The sequence below is a fragment of the Carex rostrata genome, chromosome 7 (genome assembly GCF_964058835.1).
Source record: "Carex rostrata chromosome 7, lpCarRost1.2, whole genome shotgun sequence".
Classification (NCBI taxonomy): domain Eukaryota; kingdom Viridiplantae; phylum Streptophyta; class Magnoliopsida; order Poales; family Cyperaceae; genus Carex; species Carex rostrata.
The window spans coordinates 11,356,691-11,376,034 of NC_135924.1; the positions used below are offsets into that span (position 1 = coordinate 11,356,691).

The 19,344-nt window shown below is 34.0% G+C and overlaps 2 protein-coding genes across 2 annotated transcripts; both read left to right on the plus strand.

Moving 5' to 3' along the window:
* The first annotated feature begins 6,894 nt into the window (after positions 1–6,894).
* Positions 6,895–7,708, plus strand: LOC144557414 (uncharacterized). Its single transcript, XM_078305981.1, has one exon. It carries the CDS (start codon positions 6,911–6,913, stop codon positions 7,691–7,693), a length of 783 nt encoding a protein of 260 aa, XP_078162107.1. The 5' UTR covers positions 6,895–6,910; the 3' UTR covers positions 7,694–7,708.
* A 6,670-nt stretch (positions 7,709–14,378) lies between these two features.
* LOC144557146 (uncharacterized) lies at positions 14,379–15,146 on the plus strand. The gene has a single exon (XM_078305674.1). The coding sequence runs from the start codon at positions 14,379–14,381 to the stop codon at positions 15,144–15,146; it is 768 nt and encodes a 255-aa protein (XP_078161800.1).
* Positions 15,147–19,344: the final 4,198 nt, after the last annotated feature.

Genomic DNA, 19,344 nt, shown 5'->3' on the forward strand with positions numbered 1-19,344 from the left:
GAGTTTGAGGCAAAAATGGCCCAGGAACAAGAGAAGTACCTAGGGATATTGGTAACACAAGAAGGGGGAGGTAGAGACCTCTCTCACAAACAGCTGCTACAAAAGGTGCAAGAAAAGTTAGCCGGTTGGAAGGCAAATTTGCTTTCGCATACCGGAAGACTGACTTTGATCAAATCAGTGCTACTATCACTACCGGTATACTACATGTCGGTAGCAAGAGTACCAGCAAGAACGATCAAGGCAGTGACGGCAATAATCCGAAAATTCCTATGGGGCAAGTTGGACAAATCAAGGTACTTATCTTTTATTGGTTGGGACAAAGTGTGCTTGAAACAGGAGGAAGGAGGATTGGGGGTGCGAGATATTAAGCTCTTTAATGAGGCTTTGTTACTCAAATTAATGTGGCAAATCGCAAGTGAACAGGATAAGTTGTGGGTTCAGATATTCAAAGCAAAATATTATCCAAGGAAAGGGCTATGGGCAAATGCAAATACTGGTGGATACAGTCCACTAGGAAGGGCAATTCAGAAATTGAAGGGTTTCTTTCAAGAGGATATCATGTGGCATGTTGGAGAAGGTACAAAAATAGGAGCCTTAAACCAGCCTTGGTACGATGGTTGGATACCCCAGATAATAACATCCAACACCCAACGAGATACTCGGGTGGCGGATCTAATTAATGGAGTTACTGGCCAGTGGGATGGTGACAAAGTCAGATTACTCATGGGGGGGGGGGGGGGGGGGGGGGGGGGGGGGGGCAGCCCTCATCCAAATTGAAAACACAGCACCTAAACCACAGCGAAATCCATTGATTGGAGATAGGTTAGTTTGGTTAAATAGCACAAAAGGGACATATTCTACCAAAGAAGGGTACGAAAAATTACGCAACCAGGTGCAACAAACCATACAATTCACTCCAACTCAGATGGCAGCTTGGAAAGAGGTTTGGGCAAATAAATTGATTATACCTCGAATACAGTTCTTTCTTTGGAGAGCGATTCATGACGGATTACCCACACTGACCAAACTACACACTAGAATATCCACTGTCAACCAAAAATGTCCGAGATGCGGGCTGGAAAACGAATACCTCATGCACACATTGTTCTACTGTCAAATTGCCCGAGATACGTGGAGGATCTCACAATTACACATAATGGTGGATCACCTACCTCTATCCTTCCCAGCAGCATTCTTGGCCATAAAACAAGGGCGTAACAAAGAACAGGTAAGTGAAATGGCAAATATAGCGTGGTTCCTATGGAAAGCTAGGAACGAGGCAATATTCACAACAAAGAAAGCAACCACAGATTCAGTATTGGCAAGAGTTAAGCATGCTGATATGAGTCAGGTGAGACAAGAGCCAAACAGAAGGAGGGTTAACGATACTGAACCAACACAAATTGGGATACCAGTTAATACGGAAGTGATACTGGTGGATGCATCTTGGGAAGGACTAAACAGGGCGGGATGGGGAGCAGTATCCTTTGATGAAAAAGGGGACCTTCATGCAATAAAGTTTGGAGGAATGAGAGCAATAGACCCGTTACACGCCGAGGCACTAGCAATGCTGAAAATTCTCGAACTGGTACCAGACCGGTACAGAGAGAGGAATGGGGGGAAGACCATGATCTTGTCAGACTGCCAGGTATTGATAAATGCTATTCATAAAAACAGTGTAGAGGAAATTCCGTGTTGGAGGGCAGCAAGTGCAGTGGCAGAATGTGGAAGAAGGTTCTCAGAATGTAACACATTCACCACAATTTTTAAGGCAACAAGAGAAATGGTGAATGATGCTCACAATTTGGCAAATTTGGCTAGAAGAACAGGAAGAGAATTTCAAGGAACTTTGGGTGAAGTTACAGAGTTGAACTTTGCTATTCAGAAGCGACTCAATCAGGAGGTATTCAAAATGCAACAAGGCTGAGAAGCACTGGAGGTTTGCACGGCAGCATATATGACCTTGAAAACAAAAAGGCTTATTTCAATTACTGCTGTACTGAGAGGCTAGCTTTTAGTTCATAATCTTTATAATTTTCATGTACTGGTAGAAAGAGGGAATAGCTGATCCCCTTCTGTTTTTTTTCATTTCTAGGAGTAGTTTTAATTTCCAGCAATTTAAATTATGTACCAGAATCTTTATATTCAATCAAAGCCTAAGGGCATTCGACTAAAAAAAAAAAAAAGTTTGGGTCTCCGTCATATATACATTCATACTTGGATCCAATCTGAACTAGATCCATACATGACAGTCCTGCTGGCTTCTGCAGACTGCAGAGAGCACATTTAATTTCATCCTATATGTGGTGATTTTGTAATAATGGTTTCCAGGTAAGACTCCACTTCTGCCAGGCATACATATGGGTATGGGCTGTCCCGCTAATATAAATCATTTTCAATTTTCAGAAGAAGAACTATATAAGTCAAATAAAAATAATTTATTATTATTATTATTATTATTATTATTATTTTATTATTATTATTATTATTATTATTATTTTTTATTTTTATTATTATTATTTTTTAGACCCATCACATTCAACTTAGAAAAACTATATAAGTCAAATAAAATAAAATAAAAAATATTGGCAGGGTGCAGGTTAGTCAGACGGACGAACAAAGACTTGGGAACAAAAATGAAATAATTCTGATAAAAATAATAAATTTTAATTACAATGTCAAGCAGACGGTCTAGAGGTACAAATGGATCGGATATTATCCGTTGTATCATATTTGTATTCAAATATTAAATTTAGATATCCGATATTAAAATATTTGTATAAATTTATGCACATATATAGTTTTAAATTTTAAATATCCGGTAGATATATAGTATATAGTTTAATGAGAAGGGATCAAAGAGTAGAACTAGGGTGTTCTTAAGCTCACCAAAGTGTTTGGTGAGCTTAACTTCAAAACCCTTCAAATCGATTTCAAATGATGAATCCGAACTATTGAAACCCGCCTACCTTACGTGTGATGCATCTACATGTGAAATTTTTAAACATTCGAATTAATTTAGTACAAAGTCAAGCGGTCAAAAAACGTTCAAAAAATGAATGCTTGGTAATTTATTAACCTTCTAATTTTGACCGCTTGACTTTATACTAAATTAATTCGAATATTTAAAAATTTCACATGTAGATGCATCACACGTAAGGTAGGCGGGTTTCAACGGTTCGGATTCGTCATTTGAAATCGATTTAATGAGTTTTAGAGTTAAGCTCACCAAAACATTTGTGAGCTTAAGAGCACCCTAGTTTTACTCGGGATCAAATCACACTTTTTTTTTGTGATACAAAATTACACTCTATATTTTTAAAGTTCAAACAGTCGATTCAAACCGTTCAACATAATGGATATGTTAAAATGTGTTTGTGGTCTAAATATAACAATTTTCTTATATACTTAATAAATAGAAAAAAAATTCCAAAAAATGTAAAATTTGATCTGCAAGCACATTTTAATATATCCATTATGTTGAACGGTTTGGATCGACTATTTGAACTTTGAAAACTTTGAAAATCAAGAGTGTAATTCGGTCTCATCAAAAAAGGTGTAATTGGATCCCTCCTCTAGTTTAATATATATTATAAAAAAAATTATGTTATTCACCGTTAAAATTAATAGATATTCGATATGTATCCGTATCTGTTTAATATATGGTCTATATTCATATTTGCAAAACTGAAGTCGATACATTTCAAGACCAAACACATATTGGGGTCAATCATATAAAATTTTCTTGTGAAATTGAAAATCAATTTTATTTTACTCTATATTATATAGAAAATCATACATATATATATACAATTTTTTTTTAAATAGTCGTCAATTGATCATATTCTACTTCCTTACATTTTTCACTAATTATAGACTTAATGCAGTAGCACGAGTCCTAGTATCTCTTCAATTTTAAAAAATATCTAAAAAATGTTAAGCATATCAACTCTTTAATAGTAATAAAAAAAAATAACTACAATGTCAATAACATCACATAAAAATACATATATCTCATTTCTAGAAAAAAAATTGAAGTTATGCTATAACTAGCTGTGACATGCATGTTACAAATACAACACGACATGTCATGGTATGTATGATGATATTAATATAATTGACGAGTAGCATGATGTGCATTCTCTTCGTAAAAAATGACCAGACGCATAACTTGTCACGTGAACCGATCGACTACAAGAATGTGACAGTATTCGCGAGCGATACTGTTAGTATACCCTCGCGGATACTATCGTTGTTAATAGAAAAAAGACTTTTTTGTCGGTATATTCTCGTGAATACTTTCCCATTTTTGTAGTACACGTTTGATAATCATGCCTGATATCAAAAATAGATTTATACACTAACGAGACGATGCATATCAAATACGTTATCTGATATCCTAACATTTTTATATAAAAACCTCTAGGATTTAACCACGGATACGCGTGTTAATTTATATTTACGTGAGTTCTTATTCTAATATTCAATCACGACCCACAAATATGCGAAAACAAACATATCCGAAGATGTGCCTGAATTTATAATATTTTTTGTTGTAGTTTTTTCACATTTTTTTTTTTACATTTTTTCTATTTATTTAATGAACAAACTTACAATTTGAAAAATAAATCTATAAATAAATGTGTCGTCATGTGTAATCTAATCACATCGTCTAGACGTAAATTTATCGAAGTACGTTTTCATTTTAATTACATCCCGACTCGTACATCAATTGAAAATTATTTTTGTCGTGTGATGTTACATTACACTATTTTTTTCTTCACTAATTCTATCAAATTAATTCAAGTGACTTGTACCCCAATTATGTTCGAATTCAGATCCTCTATTTTTAGTTTAGATCCGAACCGTTCGAGCTGCTTTGGCACAAATATTAAAGAGACCTATGGATTAATTAATTCCGCTCAGAGATTGACTTGAATTCTGATCGGACAGTCTAGATTTAATCAAAATTTGAGTTACTTTCGGATATCCGGACCAGTGTGGTAAATAACGATATGCGCTCGTCAGACAAACGGGGTATCGCCTAACGATTATCTAAAATAACAAGTCATAATCGAAAATAATCGATCAATTAATTAGAAAAATAATCAGAGAAATAATCGATCAATTAATTATAAAAATAATTTAATCAACACTAATCAACTGATTAATCAGCATAAGAGAATGTTGTAGAGGGTCGGCAAAAAAATTAGATTTTACATTTTATATTCTGGCAGCAGTAGTACGCCAAACAGGCTAACAGGAATAGACCAAGCGATGTGTTCACCCATAGAAGAATATATACATACATCTATCCAATCTGTCATGTCCCTTGACAACCTAAACAGATCTCTCCTAATTAAGCATCAAATCCTAAAAACTCACGTACGTATAATCGAAATAATAATTTTCAATTAGAAAAAATGGGGTTACGTGGTGGCGTCTGAGAGGTGACAGCGATGCTTTAGTTTTAATGTCTTGTACCAGAACTGAGCATCCAGCTCTCCAAATCCTGAAAACCGGGTCTCCTATGGTTTTCTTAATTTCTCTGCCAACTATATATCCGATGTTTCTGTTCCCCAAGTCAAACGCCATTACTAAATTGCGCAGATTCCCTCATGCGCTCTATTTTATTGGTAATACCCCCAATACGACAGAAGTAGAGCATGGCATTACAGCTCAGGTAACATAAATTAAAAGAAGTGGATTGAGCAACGGCGCTTCCCCAGGAAATTAAAAAGAAGTTTCCATATACGCGTAAGATCGTACAGTTGAAGTACAAGAGATCATGAGCAAAATTAAAAATGACAGTAAAAAACATAGTTATAAGATTTGTGAATTATTCACGAAATTAAATCTGAATAATTTATGTTTTTGGTGATGTTGAACCGAACGTCGAATTATTCGGTTAATCAAACTTGGACTGAATTAAATCCGAATAATTCGTGAATTTGATAAATTTTATGATATTTTTCTCGAATCTTACGAAATTTCCACAAATTTTTTCCGTTACAATTTTGTTTTTGTTTTTTTACTATCTTTGTAGGACTAAGATCTCTGATCCAAATAATAACAATATATTTCCGAATTAAACTCGAATTATACCCAAATTATTTCCGAATTATGAATTTTTGACTTCGCCGAATTGGATCCGAATAATTCATTTGTCACTATGGTCAGAAGTGCCTCATCATATTTACTTAAGATATATTGATGTTAGTATGTACAATTTGGGAGAAATTAACTTAATCATCATCTCTATTTAATATTTTTAGTAGACGAAATATAACCAAGCAACTATTCATGCATTTTTCTTTATTGTGGGAAATACTAATTAACAAAAAACAAAAGAAAAAAAAATTATGCTCCTAATTAAGTGATTACCTTTTTAGTGATCCTTAATTCCAAGTGGATGTGGAGAAGTAACTATTTGAACTCAAACAAAAAATAAATAAAAAGGAAAACCGGAAGAAGCTCACTATTCAGCAGCTTTATTCGCGGATCACAGTTTTGTCTAGATCCGTATTCTCTCAGGTACCTGACTAAACAAATTGAAATGGACGGTCCAGATTTAATATCAGTCGATGTCTGTTCAGGATGACAGAGGAGGCAGTATTATTTGTGCATTGAGATTCATACCAAGTTAAAACTTCCAATCTTGAACCGTCCAATTTAATTGTACTCAATCAGGTAACCTGAGGGGATGTGAATTCGTTTTGTCTCAACCACTCGTGCGCCTCTGATTTCGACAACTCATATACCAAACCAAGGCGCAACCACCGCTCTCTTTCTATCCTTCCCTTTATATCCTACCCAGCCGCAATTCACCTTCTTCTTATCTCTCTCCTACAAACTGGATTACAAAACAAGACCTAATTAATTATATCCTACAATCGATCAAGAACGAAAAATGGTGTCTGGATTGAGCCGCTCACACTCCCGCACTTCCAGCCTCCCTTGCTCTACCCACCCGCTCATCTCACATGTCGAAGTGGAGATCCATGAGGCGCGCTCCTGGGTCGCTCACTCCAATAGAGATCCTGCTCCGGCCACTGGGCTTCGGCACATAGATGCTCTGATCTCCACTGTCGAACAAGTTCTGAGTGTCACTGAATCAAGAGAATCTTTCTATTATGCCGAATGCACTGATCGGCTCCTTGACGACCTTCTCTGCCTTGCGGATGTTTATGGCTCTGTTAGATCCGTCGCCATAATGCTCAAACAAAACCACGCAGAATTGCACTCTGCATTGAGACGGCACGACACAACATGGCTTGCTGCCTCTGTGAAAACTCAACGGCACATAGAGAAGGAGATTTCTCAGCTAGCTTCCGATGTTCGCCATGTCACAAGCAGCAGCGCTACTTCTGATATAGAGATAGGTATTGTTGTAAGAGAGGCAGTAACTGTGGCTGCATTGGTATCAGTGGAGGTGTTGTCGAAAGTTGTCCTGACATCTTCTGCTGCCGCTGCTTCTAGCGCTATTGTGGCGATGGGGTCAAGTAGAGTTTCATTGATAGAGGGGTTGTTTAAGAAGAGGTGCTCAGAAAAGGAGAAGGAAGCAGCAGCCATGGATAGATTGGAAGCATTGGAAGAATGTGTCAAGGATTTGGAGAGCGGCAGCGAGAGGGTGTTTCGGAGTTTGGTTAAAGCTCGTGTATCGCTGTTAAATGTTGTTACTCTTTCCTTCTAACATTAGCAGTTTAGCATAGTTGTTTGGTTAGACCTAGATTTTCATGAAGGGAGAGTGAATACTATATATGTTCTTGTAGTTTTTGTAGCAACTATTTAGTAGTTAGTACAATTTTAAAAGGAACTTGTCTTCAAAACCTCAGAAACACTTGTGTTATTTTATTTACCTTTGTCTTCTTCTTACTTCTGCAATCAGGCATTTTCTTTTACTCTTTGTTGGATTCCCTTTATATTTCTGACCGGTTTGGGTCTCCGTACATGACAGTCCTGCTGGCTTCTGCAGACTACAGAGAATTTCATCCTATATGCGGTGATTTTGTAATAATGGTTTCCAGGTAAGACTCCACTTCAGGCAGGCATGCATACATTCACATCCTCTCAAATACTTGATAAGGGAGTCTTTTACAATTACTAGACCGTTCTTTTTAACTCGGCACGAATCTCAAAGTCCAATAATACTACTCCTATGTTAGCCCGAATGTTGAGATTTAATTTACAGTTTGTAAAGTAAGGGTAATCTTTGCAATAGCTAAGAGGATACGAATCCGGCATATGAACTGTCCTGCTAAATTAAAGCATTTTCAATTTTTAGAAAATGTACCATATGGTACTCTTTTTTTTTTTTTTTTTTTGAGGTGACTATATGCCTAAGGGCTTCTGAATGACAAAAAAAAAAAAAAGATGACTATATGGTACATAGTACAGTACGGACACATCACATTCAACTTAGAAAAACTATATAAGTCAAATTAAATATATACATATATATATATATGAGTTAGGCTGGGGTGCTATGGATAGCATAGTGGCCTCTATGCTACGGCTCAATATTTGAGTTTTCAAAATCCAAACGGTCGATCCGAACCGTTCATCTTATTCTCCATATTAATATCTGTTGGAGACCAAATTTTATAATTTTCTGAATTTTTTTACTATTTATTAAGTCACTTTGAAAATCGCTAATCCAACGGTTTTACTGTTTTGTGCAGCCACCGTTGGATCAACAATTTTGTAAAATACTTAATAAATAGTAAAAAAATTCAGAAAAATGTAAAATTTGGTCTCCAAGCAGATATTAATATGGAGAATAAGATGAACGGTTCGGATCGACCGTTTGGATTTTGAAAACTCAAATATTGAGCCGTAGCATAGAGGCCACTATGCTATCCATAGCACCCCAGCCTAACTCTCTCTCTCTCTATATATATATATAGAGTACGGCTAACGCGCTTCCTCTAGCATATGGGCCGAAATGCTTCCGATGAAAATTTGAAATTTCAAAATCCAAAAAGTCAATCTGAACCATTCATCTTCTTCTCCATATTAATATCTGCTTGGAGACCAAATTTTACATTTTTCTGAATTTTTTAACTATTTATTAAGCCATTTTGAAAATCGCTGATCCAACGGTAGCTTCTGATTTTTACTGTTTGGTAAGCCACCGTTGGATCAGCAATTTTCAAAGTGGCTTAATAAATAGTAAAAAATTTCAGAAAAATATAAAATTTGGTCTCCAAGCAGATATTAATATGGAGAAGAAGATGAACGGTTCAGATCGACTTTTTGGATTTTGAAATTTCAAATTTCCACCGGAAGCATTTCGGCCCATATGCTAGAGGAAGCGCGTTAGCCGTACTCTCTCTCTCTCTATATATATATATATATGGTCCAATGCACAAAGGTGCTCATGCAATGCAATGGACCATAGCCCATCTATATATATATATATATAGGCTAATGTGATTTCGGTAGCATATGGGCCGAAATACACACGGTTAAAATTTGAAATTTCAAAATTTAAAAAGTTGATCTGAACCGTTCATCTTGTTCTCCATATTAATATGTGCTTGGAGACCAAATTTTATATTTTTCTGAATTTTTTAACTATTTATTAAGCCACTTTGAAAATAGGTGATCCAACGGTTTTACTGTTTTGTTAAGCCACCGTTGGATTAGCAATTTTCAAAGTGACTTAATAAATAGTAAAAAAATTCAGAAAAATGTAAAATTTGGTCTCCAAGCACATATTAATATGGAGAACAAGATGAACGGTTCAGATCGACTTTTTGAATTTCGAAATTTTAAATTTGGATCGTGTGTATTTTAGCCCATATGCTACCGAAAGCATATTAGCCTATCTCTCTCTCTCTCTCTTTATATATATATATATATAGAGAGAGAGAGAGGAGGGATCAAGTTCATTTTTTACATTTTTAAAATCCAAATCGTCAATCCAAACCGTTAGATACGATCTATACAATAAAATGTGCTTGGAGACCAAATTTTACATTGTTTTAAATTGTTTACTATTTATTAAGATGGGTACAAAAACTAGTTAAATTCAGACCATTTACCCATCTTAATAAATAGTAAAAAAATTCTAAAAAATGTAAAATTTGGTCTAGAGCACATTTCAATGTGGAGATCACATCTAACGGTTTGGATCGACGATTTGAACTTTGAAAATATAGAAAATGGTTGTTGTAACTTGATCCCTCTTCATATATATATATATATATATATATATATATATGAGGTTGGCTAAGATCAAAGTGGTAGTTCCTGAGCTTTGGTGCTACCAATTCGTTTTTCAATTTTCAAAGTTCAAAACGTCGATCCAAACCGTTCAAGTTGTTCTCCATATTAAATTGTGCTTGGAGACCAAATTTTATATTTTTCTGAATTTTTTTACTATTTATTAAGTCACTTTGAAAATCGCTGATCCAACGATGGCTTAACAAAACAGTAAAATCAGAAGTCACCGTTGGATCAGCTGTTTTCAAAGTGGCTTAATAAATAGTAAAAAAATTCATAAAAATGTAAAATTTGGTCTCCAAGCACAATTTAATATGGAGAACAACTTGAACGGTTCGGATCGACATTTTGAACTTTAAAAATTAAAAAACAAATTGGTAGTACCAAAGCTCAAGAACTACCACTTTGATCTTAGCCAACCTATATATATATATATATATATATATATATACTAGTATCATACCCGTGCGCTGCAACGGGGACATATTATAAGAAACAAATATATCAATGAAAATAATAATTATCTAAAAATTAAAACACATGTTAATAGAAAATTTATATGATTATGTATTTTTAATTAATTTTAATCGTGATCTTTGATAACAATTTGATGATGTGATGATTTTTTATTTTTAAGTACCAATGATATCAAATAATAGCTCGATTCGAATATAATATCAAATATCATACAACAATTCAATATCAACATATAATATGATATCAAAAAACATAAATAAAAAGTGTTATCGTGTGTATGTATAAGATATATATACACACACATATTATAAGAAAAATATATATTCACACACACGTTCCAATTTATATTCTTCTTTGTTTCCAATTTAGAACACACACACACATTGATATATTCTATATCAGAAATATATTCTAAATTGCCCACACCAATATGTATAGAAACAAAGAAAGAGAAATAAGGAAATAAAAAAAAATGATTTCCATTGTGATCCGTATAGAAACGAAGAAGTAAGGAAACAATAAATAAGAAAATGAAAGGTGTAGTCTTCTCAATTAAAGAGGAGAAATATGGAAACAAAAAAAAAATAAGGAAACGGATAAATATATCGCTAAATTTCAGAATTTATTCAATTTTAATTGTAACGTATCGTGTGGCAGCATATGTGGTGGGTATGTTTTTAACAAAATTTAGACTTCTATACATAAAACAGATGCATTTAATCAAAAGAAGACAAAATATGTAATTGGAGAGCTGAGATCAAATCCGAAGTTTCATCTCTCAATCGTAACCGTTGGCGGATCGGACACCCAACATGCTTAATAATAGAATAAAGATATTTTGGCAGGGTGCAGGTTAGTCAGACGGACGACCCGAAAGACTTGGAACAAAAATGAAATAATTATGATAAAAATAATAACTTTTAATTGTAATGTCAACCAGAGAAGAAAATATGTAATACGTTGTGACATGACGCGACAAACACGCCGTAATTTGTTTATGTGATGTGATCTACTTTTTTTTTGTGACATGACGTGATCAAAATAGTGGTGAACGGTCACGTCATGTGTAGTCACACTGTGACCATACGCGACGTGATTACACGTGAAGTGATGTGAAGTAAATTAATACGTCAAATATATTCTCCACTAATTATGGATTTAGGGCCTATTCGGACGAATCACTGTTCACGTGGGAAAAAAAAATTTAGTTCAATTGAATTTTTTTTCCCTCAGAAACAGTGTTTTTCAGTTCAATTCCCGTGCCCATGCCCATTCCTATTTGTCGGCCGAACAGGCCCTTAATGTAGTAGCACGAGTCCTTGCATCTGTTCAAAAATAACATCAAAAAAATGTTAAGCATATCAAGTTATCAACCTTTAATAATAATAAAAAATTAACTACAATGTCAATATATAACATCACATAAAAATACATATATCTCATTTTTAGAAAAAAAAGAAGAAGAAGTTATGTATAACCAGCTCTGTCACGTCATGTTACAAATACGATACGATATATATGTCATGATATTTGTGACGATATTGATATAATTGACGAGTAGCATGATATGCCTTCTCTTCGTAAAAAAATTACCATAGGCATGGCTTGTCACGTGAACCGATATTGACACGTCTGATAATCATGTCTAAATTAATTAACGCGCATGTCATCACTAACTGATATCAAAAATAGATTCATACACGAACGAGGCGATGCATATCAAATACGTTATCTGATATATATCCTAACATTTTTATATAAAAATTAACCTCTAGGATATTTAACCACACGGATAGGCGTGTTAATTTATACTTACGTGTGAGTTTTTATTCTAATATTCAATCATGACCCACAAATACGCGAAAACAAACATATCCGAAGATGTATCTTAATTAATTTATTATATTTTTTGTTGTATTTTTTTCACATTTTTTTCTATTTATTTAATGAACAATAGACGTAAATTTATCATTTGTATGAAGTGACTGTTGTTTTCATTTTAATTACATTCCAAAACATCAATTGAAAATATATTTTTGTCATGTGATGTTACATTACATTATGTTTTTCTTTACTAATTCTATCAAATTAATTAAAGTGACCTGTACCCGAATTATGTTCGAATTCAGATCCTCTATTTTTAGTTTAGATCCGAACCGTTTGAGATGCTTTGGCACAAATATTTAAGTGACCCATGGATTAATTCCACCCGAAGTCATATTGACCCGAATTTTGATCGGACAGTCTAGATTTAACCAAAATTTGAGTTACTTTTGGATATCCGGAACAGTGTTGTAAATAATAGTATGCGCTTGTCAGACAATCATAGTATCGCCAAATGATTAATTTAAAATAATCAGCCATAATCAGAAATAATTGGCCAATTAATCTGAAAAATAATCGGAAATAATCAGCCAGTTAATCAGAAAAATATCCGTGACAATTTAATCAGCGCTGATGACTAATTGACCGATTAATCAGCATAAGAGAATGTTTTTTCGGCATAAGAGAATGTTGTAGAGGGTCTGCAAAAAATTTGAATTTGGAATTTTAAATTCTGGCAGTAGTATGACTAACAGGCTAACACGAACAGACCAAGCGAAGGGTAAATTTTTATTTATAGTAAATATAAAATTCAGATATACAAAAACATAAAAAGTACTTTATTTTTAACCAATATAATTAGATCGTAGGCAGTGAGAACGATCCAACTATTTATGGATCAGAAACATTGATCAAGATCCATAAATCCATAAATAGTTGGATGAATGTGATACTACTATTACAAATTTCAACCGTTTTAAAAAATAAAATAAAAAAGATGGATCTTGATCAATGCCTTCAATCCATAATTAAATAGTTGAATCGTTCTCACTGTCTACGATCTTACTATATTTGATTGAAAACGAGTTACTATTTCTAGTTCCATACATCTTAATTTTATAATTACTCCGAATAAAAAAAACCCCAAGCGATGGGCACCCATTGAAGAATACATACATCTATCCAATCTGTCATGTCCCTTGACAACCTAAACAGATCTCTCCTAATTAAGCATCAAATCCCAAAAACTCACGTATAATTTAAATAATAATTTTCAATTAGAAAACTTGGGTTTACGTGGTGACGTCTGAGAGGTAACAGCGATGCTTTGTTTTCATGTCTTGTACCAGAACTGAGCATACAGCTCTCTCCAAATCCTGCAAACAGGGTCTCCTATGGGCTATGGTTTTCATTCTCTGCCAACTATCCGATGTTGCTGTTCCCCAAGTCAAATGCCACTACTAAATTGCACATATTCCCTCATGCGCTCTATTTTATTGGTAATACCCCGGATACGTTAGAAGTAGAGCATGGCATTACACCTCAGGTAACATAAATTATTTGAGCTCAAACAAAAAAAATATAAGAAGGAAAACCGGAAGAAGCTCAGTATTCAGCAGCTTTATTCGCGGCTCACAGTTTTGTCTCACCCACTCGTGCGTCTCTGATTCCCACAACTCAGATACAATACCAAGGCGCAACCACCTCTCTCTCTCTCTCTCTCTCTCTCTCTCTCCTTCCCTTTATATCCTACCCAGCCGCAATTCACCTTCTTCTTATCTCTCTCCTACAAACTGGATTACAAAACAAGACCTAATTAATTATATCCTACAATCGATCAAGAACGAAAAATGGTGCCTGGATTGAGCCGCTCACATTCCCGCACTTCCAGCCTCCCTTGCTCTACCCACCCGCTCATCTCACATCTCGAAGTGGACATCCATGAGGTGCGCTCCTGGCTCGTTCATGCCAATAGAGATCCTTCTCCGGCCACTGGGCTTCGGCACATAGATGCTCTGATCTCCACTGTCGAACAAGTTCTCAATGTCACCGAATCAAGAGAATATTTCTATTATGCCGAATGCACTGATCAGCTCCTTCACGATCTTCTCTGCCTTGCGGATGTTTATGGCTCTGTTAGATCCGTCGCCATAATGCTCAAACAAAACCACGCGGAGTTGCACTCTGCATTGAGACGGCACGACACAACATGGCTTGCTTCCTCTGTGAAAACTCAACGCCACATAGAGAAGGAGATTACTCAGCTAGTTTCCACTGTACGCCATGTCACAAGCAGCAGCGCTACTTCTGATATAGAAATAGGTATTGTTGTAAGAGAGGCAGTAACTGTGGCTGCATTGGTATCAGTAGAGGTGTTGTCGAAAGTTGTCCTGACATCTTCTGCTGCTATAGTGGCGATGGGGTCAAGTAGAGTTTCATTAATAGAGGGGTTGTTTAAGAAGAGGTGCTCAGAAAAGGAGAAGGAAGCCGTAGCCATGGATAGATTGGAGGCATTGGAAGAATGTGTCATGGATTTGGAGAGTGCCAGCGAGAGGGTGTTTCGGAGTTTGGTTAAAGCTCGTGTATCGCTGTTAAATGTTGTTACTCTTTCCTTCTAACATTAGCAGTTTAGCACAGTTGTTTGGTTAGATCTAGATTTTCATAAAGGGAGAGTGAATTCTGTATATGTTCTTGTAGTTTTTGTAGCAACTATTTAGTACAATTTTAAAAGGCAACTTGTCTTCAAAAATCAAAACCTAACGAAACACTTGTGTTATTTTAATTCCCTTTGTTTTCTTCTTACTTTTGCAATCAGACATTTTCTTGGACCTTTTGTTTAATAAATATAATTTGAAGTTCTAGTAGTACATTTCCCAACGATCAAGTTAATTAATATGAATAAGATATACTAATTTACAGTGAAATGTAAGCATTTATGGTATCAGTTTGGCCTACAGGCATGAAACAAGCCCGAAAAAAAAAAAAATACAATCAAGAAGCTTAGATGATCTTGATATTTTTTGGAATTCTTTAATATAATACCGATTTTGATTTCACGGAATTGCTTGGACTTGGAGCTTAAAGTTCCCTACAGCGAAAATTTTGGATTCAGTAACAAGTGCCACAGAGTAGCAAGTGTACGGTTTTTTACTTTTTTTTAGCAGAATATCGGGTTTTATTTTCCCTTGTTCTCTAAGACCAATTTTCTTTTCGTAAAAATAAATATATGATGGTGATGATGATCTTGATGGTTTTAATGGAGAAAACTTAATGTAGGATTTGCTGGATAAATATTTCTTTGTATTATCCTACTCTACAAAATTTTCATAAAGACCGTTGGCTCATGCTCATCTTAAAAAGGGGCATGTTGTAATGTAGAATACTGAAATTGGGCCTAACCCATCATAAACAAGAGCACTATTACTAAGATAATTTATGATGGGTTAGACCCAATTTCTTTATCCTTCAAGGCCCATTCAAAAAAGGCTGCAATGTGCGTTAAATCAGATAAGTTGCATTGTGGCCCGGCCCAGATAAGTAAAATACTGTGACGGGCTGACGGCGTATTTCTGGTGCTCTAGCTAGCTTCTCTAATAATCTTTACTGACAGCGACAGGGTCCTCTTGTTTATTCATTAAATGAATGAAAATCTGCATATTTGCTTATAGTCATTGTTCAAATTAAAAAATTCAAAATGCAGCCATGCTCTGGAAAAAACAATTATATCCTCTTTTCTAAAATAATGCCTGTAGGCAGTATGTTGCAAAATCAGAAAGATAAGCTGATCAACTCACCCATTTCCTCTTAATTTCTTGATGTGAATTTTCCTTCCAAAACATAGATACATGAATTGATGGGATGACCTTCTCCCGTTGTTAAAGAGATTCCAAAATGGTGACATTTAATAAATTTAACAATTTAAGTTGGACAGGTAAAAATCATAGTCATTTTTGTTTAATATCTATAATGACTAATGGAGCAGTCTTCATTCATACAACTTAAGAATAAAATTATAAAACCATAATAACAACATCAAAGACGTGTAATGAACAAGCCAAATCATGTCTCAGCGAAGATTTTTCTTCATTTGCCGTACGGATTTTGCTACAATCGACATGTGTAGCTTTCTGCTCAATTACTCCAAATAATTGATAACCAAATAGCTTGGATAAATACCTGCTCATGCCATGATTAATTTTTTGAAAGCGTCTAATTGTTCACAGCCTTTTGTCCATCATTTGTTCACAGCTTTGACTTGCGCGAATACTGTAAAACTACTTCTACATACTGTATAATAATACAATATATCACATAAAATACGTCAGTTAATAAAATATCAACCATCTAGTATTTAAAGTGGTCCAAGATTGTTAGAAACAAATTGCAACTTGTACAACAAGACAAAAAAAATGTATTTTCAAGTGTATTTTCGGAAATTATTGTTATAAGAAGTTATTAGCTGTTAGTGTTAGTTATTGCAGTTATTTAAGGAAAAATTAAAATTTTTAAATAATTGTTTTCTTTATTTAATGAACACACAAATAAATCATCAAAATAATGTATACTATAAAATTGACCACTTTAACTATAAAAATAAAATGTAAAAACAATAAAATTGCAGTCATGCAAAATTCACAGATGAAAACGATAAAATAAAATGTTAAAAAATATCAATTTTCAACTGTAAAAATATCAAGTTAAAATGTGAAAATAAAACGTAAAAACTATAAATTTTCAACAATGTAAAATTAGTAGATCAAAACGATTAAATAAAATTTAAAAAGTATCAATTTACAATACTGTACAATTATCAACTTAAATTGTGAAAATAAAAAGTAAAGAATATAAAATTTCAATAATGTAAAATAAGTAGATGAAAACGATAAAATAAAATGTAAAAAAATACAAAATTTCAATACTATAAAACTGTCAACTTAAATTATAAAAATAAATATACAAACTGTAAAATTTCAAAATTGTAAAACTGACAGATGTAAACTATAAAACAAATCTATGTATAATGTTAACTATAAAAATAACAATTGCAAACTATAATACATCATTGTTCAACAAAGATGAATACTGTAAAACCACAAATGCATATTGTAAAACCACAAGGTGAATACTGTAAAATTAATAAAGTTAATACTCCAGATCGCCTTGCTCTCATCTCTCCTCCATATTGCCTCTCTCAGATCGTTTCCTCATATCTCCTCCATATCGCCACCTTCTCATCTCTCTCCTCCATATTGTAAAAACCATTTCAATAATCTGCAAAATCAATCAAGCAAAATAACTGATGTATCATATAAAATTAACTGATGTATCCTATGTACCTTTAAAATAAATCAAGCAAAATAACTAATGTATCCTATAAAATTAACTAATGTATGTGCAAAATAAATCATGTAAAATAACTTATCTAATCAATGAAATTAACGGATGTATCTTATGTATGTGCAAAATAAATCCTGTAAAATAACTGATATAACTAATATAGTTAACTGATGTTTCCTATAAAATAACAGATGCATCTTATAACATTGACTAATGTATCCTACACAATTAACTTATTTATCCTATGTAACTGCAAAAATCCTATAAACTTACTAATGAAACCTATAAAATTAGTAAGTACATCATGTAAAAAATCATACGGACCTCTGCAGCACCATAAACTACAATCAAGGGAATGAAAGTAAATTTTCACTTGAGAGCTAAATTTAAGCTTAATTATCAAGGGAATGAAATAGGCAATGTCAAAATATATACAAAAATTTACATCTTTACCACCATAAACTACAATCTTGCAGCACCATAGTATTCGATGCACATTAATTGATGACTCAAATTGTTTGCACATCAGAAAAATAGAATGAACTAATACAGTAAAGGTCAATTAAAAGTTAATACTAAGCCAGAGAATGAGCATCTTGATCAAAACCTCAAAACCATGAGACAAGCTCAAATGCTGCAGATTGTACCTCTTCTCTTAATTTACTATTAGGCCACCAAAATCGAGAGAAGTTCAGAAGATTAAGAATAGATTGTGTAATACTAATTGATATGTCTGCAATATACACAAATTACATATGTCATTTAGTAGTATGGTAATGGTGATATATTTTCAAATATACCATGTTCATTCTTCTTAGACTTTTGTTCAACACAGCACTGGACATCTCCAGTTTTTGTCTCATTCAAGTGAGAAATTCTTCTGCCCAAGGCTCTTTCTTTTTCCTCTCATGCTTATTCCAGAATGCACTAAAAAACTACTGAAATAAAAGCAAGGTACTATTTTGCAAAGGAAATTACATGCAAAAAATAGATGTCACACTAATATATGATTTGATGGTACCTCATTAGTTCATTTTCGTTCTTTGCTCAATGAATTTTATTCCTATATGAGATATTAATGCAAGAACCGATGAGATAGATTAAAGAGAAAGGACAGCCTTATCCTGGTGATCGGTCATTTCTAGGGGGTCGAGGCAGTCCCATCGGTCATCTTCAATCTCATAAACATATTGTGTAATACTAATCCAACTTAATTGCGAGATTATACTTCATAAACATGCTCTTTGATCCCAAGAGAGATGGAATCCATCGACCTGACAACCCACCATTCAAATCCTACACAATAAAAAAATGATACCATCACAAATCAAACCATGCACATAACTTGTTTAACGAAATACCAAAGCAAAAAAACCGCACACTAACTTGATAAGTAATGGAGTTGTATTGGATCTGACCTCATACTCTAACAATAAGACAATACGAATCATTAAGTTACCATCAAGGATGTGTAATCTA

Coding starts and splice junctions, on each gene's coding strand:
- LOC144557414 (XM_078305981.1), top strand. CDS start 6,911: ATGGTGTCTGGATTGAGCCGCTCACACTCCCGCACTTCCAGCCTCCCT.
- LOC144557146 (XM_078305674.1), top strand. CDS start 14,379: ATGGTGCCTGGATTGAGCCGCTCACATTCCCGCACTTCCAGCCTCCCT.